The sequence below is a fragment of the Doryrhamphus excisus genome, chromosome 5, assembly GCF_030265055.1.
Source record: "Doryrhamphus excisus isolate RoL2022-K1 chromosome 5, RoL_Dexc_1.0, whole genome shotgun sequence".
In the NCBI taxonomy this organism is placed as follows: Eukaryota; Metazoa; Chordata; class Actinopteri; order Syngnathiformes; family Syngnathidae; genus Doryrhamphus; species Doryrhamphus excisus.
The window spans coordinates 1,033,374-1,042,500 of NC_080470.1; the positions used below are offsets into that span (position 1 = coordinate 1,033,374).

A 9,127-nucleotide genomic window follows, 5' to 3' on the forward strand; every position below is an offset into this window, starting at 1 on the left:
GGAAACCGGAGTGCCCGGAGAAAACCACAAGAGAACATGCAAACTCCACACAGATATAGCCGAGGGTGGAATTGAACCCTGGTCTCTTAGCTGTGAGGTCTGCGCACTAACCACTTGTCCACTGTGCAGCCCACCACATCAAACTATGTCATTGAATTTTACAGTTTTGTTATTGTTTTTTTCACAGGGCACATATATACAAACAACCATTCACACTCACACTCACATTCATACCCATGGACAATTTGGAGTTGCCAATTAGCATGTTTAGCATGTTAGCAAACTAGCATGTTTTTGGAATGTGGGAGGAAACCGGAGTACCCGGAGAAATCCCACGCATACATGGGGAGAACATGCAAACTCCACACAGAGATGGCCGAGGGTGGAATTGAACTCGGGTTTCCTAGCTGTGGGGCCTGTGCAATAACCACTTGACCACCGTGCAGCCTTATAATAATATATATATTTAAAATTATATAATTTATGTAGCTTCATTTAATCGTATTTTGTGTTGATATTCTTTTCTAACACTGTTCTTTTTTTTCTTTCTTTTTTGAACTTGAATCTGATGGCTGCATGGAAGTGTTGGTCTGAAGCTGCACTCCTCTGAGCGTCTTTATTCTTTAAACATTGTAAATCATTTAACCGGGGCCAAAGACGAGGTTTCCAAACTGTTGCAAGCCCCAATGAATGCAAAGAGTGCCAACATGCTTCTCGGCACATAGCTTCCGGCTTGGGACTAAATAAAAAATGAAACTGTTTTCTTCCTTTTTTTTTGTTTTTTTTTAAGAGGAAAAGAAAAGATTAGAGAATTCACCGGGACTCACCACACAGGGGCTGGCGAATTTCATTCAACTGTCACTTGAGAGCGTTGGCTCAGATATTAATTTTGGCAGAAAAGATAAAGAATGGATGATAGACAGAGTGTGAAGTGCCGAAACAAAGAAGAAAAGCTGCAAAGACCATAAACAAGAAACTGCTACACTCTCACACATTTCAATTAATTCCTTTATAAGGACTTTTTCCAGGATTTATATTTCGTTATTTGTCTTCATGTACGGGAAAATCACAGACAAAACAAAGAGAAATATATAGATCAAGGGTCTCAAACATGCGGCCCGCGGGCCAAATGTGGCCCGCAGGACACTAGTGTGAGGCCCCCCGCCTTGATATGAAAGTTTAAGTTTGATATGGATGCTGTATGGTATCATGTACCCAGAAAAAATTATTACGTTTGATTCATGTTCATGTTAAAGTTTAAATAACTGTTAATAGTTATCCTCCCTATCCGTGTGGAAGTGGTAAGTTTTTGGCTATTTAAGTTGAAAGGAAAGAACTTGAAGGCTACCGTTTAGGTCGCTCGCTCTCTAGTTTGCGAGTTAGCGTGTGTCTCAAGACCCTGCAGTTGCGCAATATGTTGTAAATACGCGCTAGTTTGAGGCCCCCGCCTTGATATGAAAGTTTAATGTTAGTGCGGCCCCGCGCAAGTTTGATATGGATGCTGGTATGGTATCATGTACCCAGAAAAAATTATTACGTTTGATTCATGTTCATGTTAAAGGTTAAATAACTGTTAATAGTTATCCTCCCTATCCGTGTGGAAGTGGTACGTTTTTGGCTATTTAAGTTGAAAGGAAATAACTTGAAGGCTACCGTTTAGGTGGCTAGCTCTCTAGTTTGCGAGTTAGCATGTGTCTCAAGACCCTGCAGTTGCGCAATATGTTGTAAATAAAAAGAGTATGAATGTGACTATAGTCGTGTTTTGTCATGTCTACAGGGCTCTAATAATGCTTTGTTCATTTTAATATGAAAAAAATCATTTGTCTACCCACCGACTATATGTGGTTTCTTAACTTTTTATTATTATTATTATTATATTTATTTATTACTGATTGATTTTCTTTATTCTTGATTTGTTTATTTATTTTTCATCTTATTTTGTGTAGAAAAATAAAAAGTAAGATATTTGAGAACAGTGGAATGTTTTATCAGAGCTTTTATTGTAGAAAATTGGAACCAAAGCAAAGTTTTTTCATTTTTTTTTGTTTTTAATAAATGCGTTTTTTTGTGTTTTTTTTGGAAAACCTGATGCGGCCCAGTCTCACCCAGACCCTAGCTCCAGTGGCCCCCAAGTAAATTGAGTTTGAGATCCCTGATTTAGAAGATAATAAACAAGCTTTCTATGCTCTAACTCAGGGGTGGGCAAACTACGGCCCGGGGGCCACATCCGGCCCGCCAAGTGTTTGAATACGGCCCGCCCAATCTTTCAAAAGTATTTAATTTAAACTCAACATACAACCTGGCATCATGGCCTGAGCCAACCTTTTGATGGTTGTATCAATTTCGTTGTTTGACATGGTCTGTTGTTTACAAAGTGCTCCTGAAAAAAGAGACACAAGCACATAATAATAATAAAAATTAAAATAATAATTATTATATTATTATTATAACTATTATGATTATTATATTTATTATATTAATGCTAATTATTATATTAATTATATATAATAATATTGTTATATCTGCATATTTTACATAATAATAATATAATAATTATTATTTTAATTTTATTTTAATTATTATAATATTTTATTATTTTTAAAATATTTAAATATAAATCTAAAATAATAAATAATAATAGCAGATTGCATGACAATTTTACAGATACAATAATACCAGGTGGACTGTTACGTGTAAAATATATAGTCTGCCCCCCCCCCCCCCCCCCCCCGGAAATTTTGTTATATCAATGCGGCCCGCGAGTCAAAAAGTTTGCCCACCCCTGCTCTAACTACATAAATATTTTATGTATAAATAAGAATCCCATTACTACTTATCACGGTCATGATAAACGAGGCCGTTTCATCCATACATGTGTGACAAAGGGACTGAACGGGAGGATTGTTCGATTTATGTACGACTGAAAATGAATTCTTTTTTTTTTTACCCTCAAAAAAGCCCAATCAAGTAAACAAAACATCTGCTTGTCACCTGCCTGTGTGAATTTTTGTTTTCCTGCAGCTGAGCATAAACACTCCAGAATCATGTGACCAGGCACTCCAAACCCTCTTCGCAATCAAAGCAAGACAGCTCGGTTGCAACATGACAACAATCAAGGCCTTTGCACGCAGCCTGTCCTCAGGAGATTTTAGCAGGATGTTGTACAGAAAGTAGTGCACTGGGTTACTTGGGGAAAACTATGTTGCTTGTTACTGAATAAAAATACACCGTATGACTAACCTCCCAGTTGATTTCAAAATTAAGCAGAAAAAAGTACAAATATAAATATACTTTATCATGTTCGCGGGGTGCGTTACGGCGTGAACGTGAGTCTCTCAAACAAACCCAGCCATCATCATCACTTACAACTGCATCAAACACCTTGGCCAAGCTTTTTGCAAACTGAATTCATCAATTTAGTCAATAATTTTGACAATAAATAGAGTTATCAATGGGTTGCCAAGTCATTAGCCACGTATACATGGACCCAAATATTCCAATTCCATTCGGATTATTTGCTCAAACTGAAAGAATCTAACCTTTGTATACACCTCATTCCGAAAGAAAAGTGCCAATCCAAATGAACGTATAATGGGATTCCCAGGAGTGGAATATTCCTTTCCCAAATCCGATTGAGGTATCTTGTACCCGATCAAACGGAAAGTTGTCAGACTGCGTTCTTCTTCTGTTGTTTATTGGCGGTTGGCAAGCAGCTTTGGTGTGCATTAGCGCCATCTGTGGAACACAATCTAAACCCTTCTATACGCCATTCATAAGTCCACTTTTATTCAAAAAGAAAATATATATTTATATAAAACCAGAAATCCAGAATTTAATTATAAAATAAGCAAAGTTTGTTTTTGATTCAAACTAAATTCCAAGACTGGACGAAGGAAAAACTGGCAATACGGAATTATTCCAACAAGTGAAAGAAAAACTTGAGGAAGTCAGTATCACGTGATGTTGGTGTTTACGTTTTACTGGGCATGCCCCATTGACTATTCCGCTTGATTATAGCGGCGCATGTAGACACGTGATCGGAATATTCATTTCCGTGTATACCATTGCTTTCGGAAAGGTCATTCGGAAAGATTCCATTCGAAGACAGAAAAACTCCTCAGGTAAACGTTGGCTACCGTTCCCATTTGAAATGATCAGATGTGAGGGAATTATGACATCATTCTGATGCAAATCACTCTGATAACTGATAAAAAAACATAAGCCGATGTTACCCGTACTGGGATGTAGGTGGGTTAGCATGAGCAAATCAAGCGCTCCCTGAGGTCACTTGAGGAGTTCATTCCAATACTCTGTCATGACAAGCCTTATACCAATATATCAATATAATATCAATATAATACCAATATATCGAAGCAGTGACTCTATCTAGGCCACGTTACTAACCAAGCAAACGTGATCAGACTCAAACACAAACCTCAGATCATCAAGTTCCATCATGGAGTCGTCGGGTACTTACATAAGGCGTGAGAGCCAGTGAGCAGCTGTGATAGCAGCAGAGCGATAACAGGCAGCAGGAGTGGCAAGGACAGGCGAGTGACACTCCTTGTGGCCATCTTGGTTCCGGTGGGGAGTGGATTTGGGGGTGGGGTGCAGGGAGGGAAGGGGGCGGCTCGTATCTTCCACCTGGCTGGAGAGCCGAGGCGCCAACTGCACTGGGATGATGGACTTCTGCAGGCAGGATGGTCTGGCACTCTGGAGGAAGAAAAACACAGAAAGATGTGCTATAAGCTTCAAATTGTTGACGACGTTGTGAAGTCAGGATGCCGTTCTTTGAAATGACATTATTAGAAATAATATAACACCAACTAGTAAAGCGCTAAGCTATTTGAACTATGACTTGTTGTTGTGAACCAAAACCATTTTTTCTCTTAGTTATATCATTAACAATGGAGTCACTGTTTCCATCTGTTACTCTATCCTCATTTCATGAACCTGCTGTTTGCCGCTTTGTAATTAAAAGAGGAAGTCCGGACCCAATCTCCATTAATCCTCCAGAAACGTGATTTATCTTACCGGAGTGTGGTAGGCGTGCGGAGCAACCACGTTGTGATTATAGCGTCCTCAACTGAGAAGGTGTGAATAATGACACGAATAAAGAGCGTGTTGGGAGGGATCAATGACAAGATTGGAGCGTCTAAAATGAAGGAATATCGCTGGTATTTATTACCCAATTTCCCATATTTACTGGCTTAAAGTAAAAAAAAAAATCCCCCCCCCCAAAAAAAAAACCCATATTTTCTGGACTATAAGTCGCTTCTGAGTATAAGTCGCACAAGGCCAAAAATGCATAATTAGGTAGAAAAAATATACATAAGTCGCATTATAAGTCAATAAATTGACAATAAAAGCACAAATACTGCGGATTTCAGAAAACAAGAAGCAATGAAGTCTGTAAAATTAAATAATTTAAAAAAAAATCCAAAAATTGTTACAACTATAATGATGAAAATGGTAATATTAATGATGATTATAATAATGGTGATAATAATAACAATAATAATGGTAATAATGATAAAAAATATAACAATAATGATAATAACAATAATAATATTACATTGAGATGGGGACATTATATTTGCCCAAAATATATATATATACATATATATTACAAACTACAAAGGCAAGTTATAATATTAATAAAAGAATAGAGAACAGGCTGAATAGGTGTAAGATATGCTAACACGATGGTTATTTGCTACACAAAAAAAAGGAAAATAGAAAAGGTGTCCAGTGTTTATGTAACATAAACATTTTTTTTTAATTTATAAGTCGCTCTGGAGTATAAGTCGCAGGAACAGCCAACCTATGAAAAAAAGTGTGACTTATAGTCGGGAAAAGACAGTATATACATATATATATAGTATATATAATCACAGAGATGATTGGTTTGAACCAAAAACTACTAAAATATCATTGTGACCAACACTTAACCCCCCCCCACTAACTTGGGTACCAAATACCACCCACAAGTGCATCCAATTCTACACAGGTTCCCAAAGTCTTACTTTTAACCGTTTCAAGCCAATGTGAACGTGACACTGTCAACAGCCTTAACGTTAGCGAGCTAATGCTAACAGAGGCAACAGGAGAACGCCCGATCGCAGACGTACGTAAATAGCAACTAAATGCAGCCCAACAAAATAATATCCCGGTCAAACTCCGCTATTACTGATATATATATGAAACCCTATTCGGGAGCACGGCACACAAAAACATTCCCCGAGTTCCCCGAGTTGTCTCGAACACAGCTTAATCGTAGGATTGGATGAAATATGAAATATGTACAGTCAAACCGATCAGTTGATAGTGTGGAAGTGGTTGTTTATTAACTGCATCTTGAAACAAAAGTGTAGTATACTGTACATCCATTAAGTAAACGGTAAGACAATATAATGCAAACAGATTTCCAATATTCAGAACCTCCTGCAATTTCAAGAAAATCTTTCAATACGTGAACAATACCAGACCGGACCGACAAACAACCAGTCCATGGTCGTTCTTCTCTGCCCGGCAGGCAAGAGAGGTCATCGGTATCGACTAAGGGGAGTCCAGACCCATGACAAGCTAAATTGTCTCGGTGACTTAGAAAGTGATGTGCCTTTTGTTCTCATGGTAAACAACGTTGGCGGTAGAGGAAACCTTGCCATGCCTGAGGGAGATGACTCTATCTGTGTGCAGAAGATGGCTAGGGTTATGATTTATGGTCGTGTCTTCAGGGCATGCCTTTTTTTTATCTGCACTTCTGCTAGGTATACAAACTTCACAACACAATTACAACACCTATTGTTGTAGAACGTGCAAACTGAACATCACCTAAGGCCGCGTGTGGGCTTCTGCTTAACCGTGTTTCTGCATGACTCTCTAGGCAGCGATTCAATGCTCAAGTAGAAAACAAAGACTGAAGAGATGAGGCAGAACGTACACTTATTTAATGGGGCGGTGACACGTTCTTAAAGATTAACACCAAAGGAATGCTTTGACCAACAAGTATTCATCAAATAATTTGTCTGTATTGCATTCAGGAAAGCTGGGGTCTTTAACTTTCTGAAAATGCAAGCACATCGATTAATAGTCCGCCAATTACTCCAATCGCTTACATGTTGCTGGACCGTGTTTGAGAGGAAACTAAATTCAGTCGTAAACATAACAAAAATCAAACAGTTTTGCAATTATTGCCCTTAAGACTGAACTGAACTGAAACCTATAAATATTTAAAGCACAACATTGTGGGACACCTGGTCCTACAGTTTTTGGATGGAAACAAGGTACTTGAAGGTATACCGTCCAGCAATCCAGATTATTGTATAAGAGGGTCACGGTTCTAGTTCATCCTGAAGGTGGTTTGATTGACTTTAGGTCATAGTTTGCCTTGATAGTGGATAAATTAAAGGAGGTATAAGGCGTCAAGCTTCAACCCTTCTTTGATCAATCAGTCAATTAAGAGGTGCATCCAAAGACGAGTCCCGGTCCCTCCAAAAAAAGACTGGAACATTAAACATCTGACAGTCTCTTGCAGTTCCAGAGTGAATGATGGCGGTCCCCAATCAGTCAGTACTGACTGGCCCTACAGTATTTGGAAACAAGGTACTTGAAGGTATACCGTCCATTAATCCAGATTATTGTATAACAGGGTCACCGTTCGATTGACTTTAGGTCATAGTTTACGTCACGGTTCCCATAAAGTTGGTATAAGGCATCTAGCCTCAACCCTTCTTTGATCAATCAGTCAATTAAGAGGTGCATCCCAAGACAAGTCCCGGTCCCTCCAAAAAAAGACTGGAACATTAAACATCTGACAGTCTCTCGCAGTTCCAGAGTGAATGATGGCGGTCTCCAGTCAGTCATTATTTAACTGACTGACTGGCACTACAGTATTTGGATGGAAACAAGGTACTTGAAGGTATACCGTCCATTAATCCAGATTATTGTATAAGAGGGTCACCGTTTGATTGACTTTAGGTCATAGTTTACGTCACGGTTCCCATAAGGTTTCCGCTTCACCCGTCTTTGATCAATCAGTCAATTAAGAGGTGCATCCAAAGACGAGTCCCAGTCCCTCCAAAAAAAGACTGGAACATTAAACATCTGACAGTCTCTCGCAGTTCCAGAGTGAATAATGGCATTCCCCAGTTATGAAGCACTGGTCCGGCTATAAATTAAGCTCATTTCCAATTCCGACATTGATACTAATGTGTTGTATGTAACTGACATAACAACCGGACAGCTCGATATGAAACCAAAAGAAACCGGCAGCCATAGGCACACAGGCCGTTTGAGTGTTTTCGACTTAGATGGTAAGACAGTAAAGAAACCGCCATTTTCAATCAAGCACCACATACACCGATGACCTTTCTGATGCTTGCTTTCTGCCTACGGCTGTTTAATGTTCAGCCTATAGCTGATGACTCTCCCAGTGCAGCCTTTTAGCTTAGATTTAGTTTTTATGCTTCAGTCCGGCATTACAGGCTTTTACCTCAACCAATTTACTGCCTTCCATTGATCCATTCACCGTACCCTCCACCCCACCCCCCTGTAGAGGACAAGCAACACATGCAGTCTGGAGCCGCTGCAGTGTGTTAAAGCACGTGTTTGTGTTATGGCTGTTCTTTTATGGGTGGCCTCACATACACTACCGCTCAAAAGTTTGGGATCACTTTGATATTTTTTTAAATATTTGATAAACAGGTTTATGTCTTATATGTCGTATTTTGTCTTATTATGTTTACTATATTGGATATTAGGAGGATAAAGATGACTGTGGGGTGTCATTTCATATTTAGAGGGCTTTCATAATGTTTGAAATTGTATTTAGAAGGTGATAAACAGGTTGTCTATGTCTTATATGTCGTATTTTGTCTTATTATGTCGACTATATTGGGTAATAGGAGTATAAAGATGACTGTGGGGTGTCATTTCATATTTAGAGGGCTTTCATAATGTTTGAAATTGTATTTAGAAGGTGATAAACAGGTTGTCTATGTCTTATATGTCGTATTTTGTCTTATTATGTCAACTATATTGGGTAACAGGAGTATAAAGATGACTGTGGGGTGTTATTTCATATTTAGAGGGCTTTCATAATGTTTGAAATTGTATTTAGAAGGTG

General features: G+C 38.6%; 1 protein-coding gene across 7 annotated transcripts in view; it reads right to left on the reverse strand.

The window, feature by feature from the left end:
* Window positions 1–9,127, reverse strand: part of ptprsa (protein tyrosine phosphatase receptor type Sa) — a 355,150-nt gene that overhangs the window by 195,266 nt on the left and 150,757 nt on the right. For all 7 annotated transcript variants that reach the window (XM_058074048.1, XM_058074046.1, XM_058074043.1 and 4 more), the window contains one exon: window positions 4,478–4,713. In XM_058074048.1, the coding sequence (XP_057930031.1) occupies window positions 4,478–4,574 (97 nt within the window). In that variant the 5' untranslated portion in view covers window positions 4,575–4,713. The remainder of the gene's footprint in view (window positions 1–4,477; window positions 4,714–9,127) is intronic.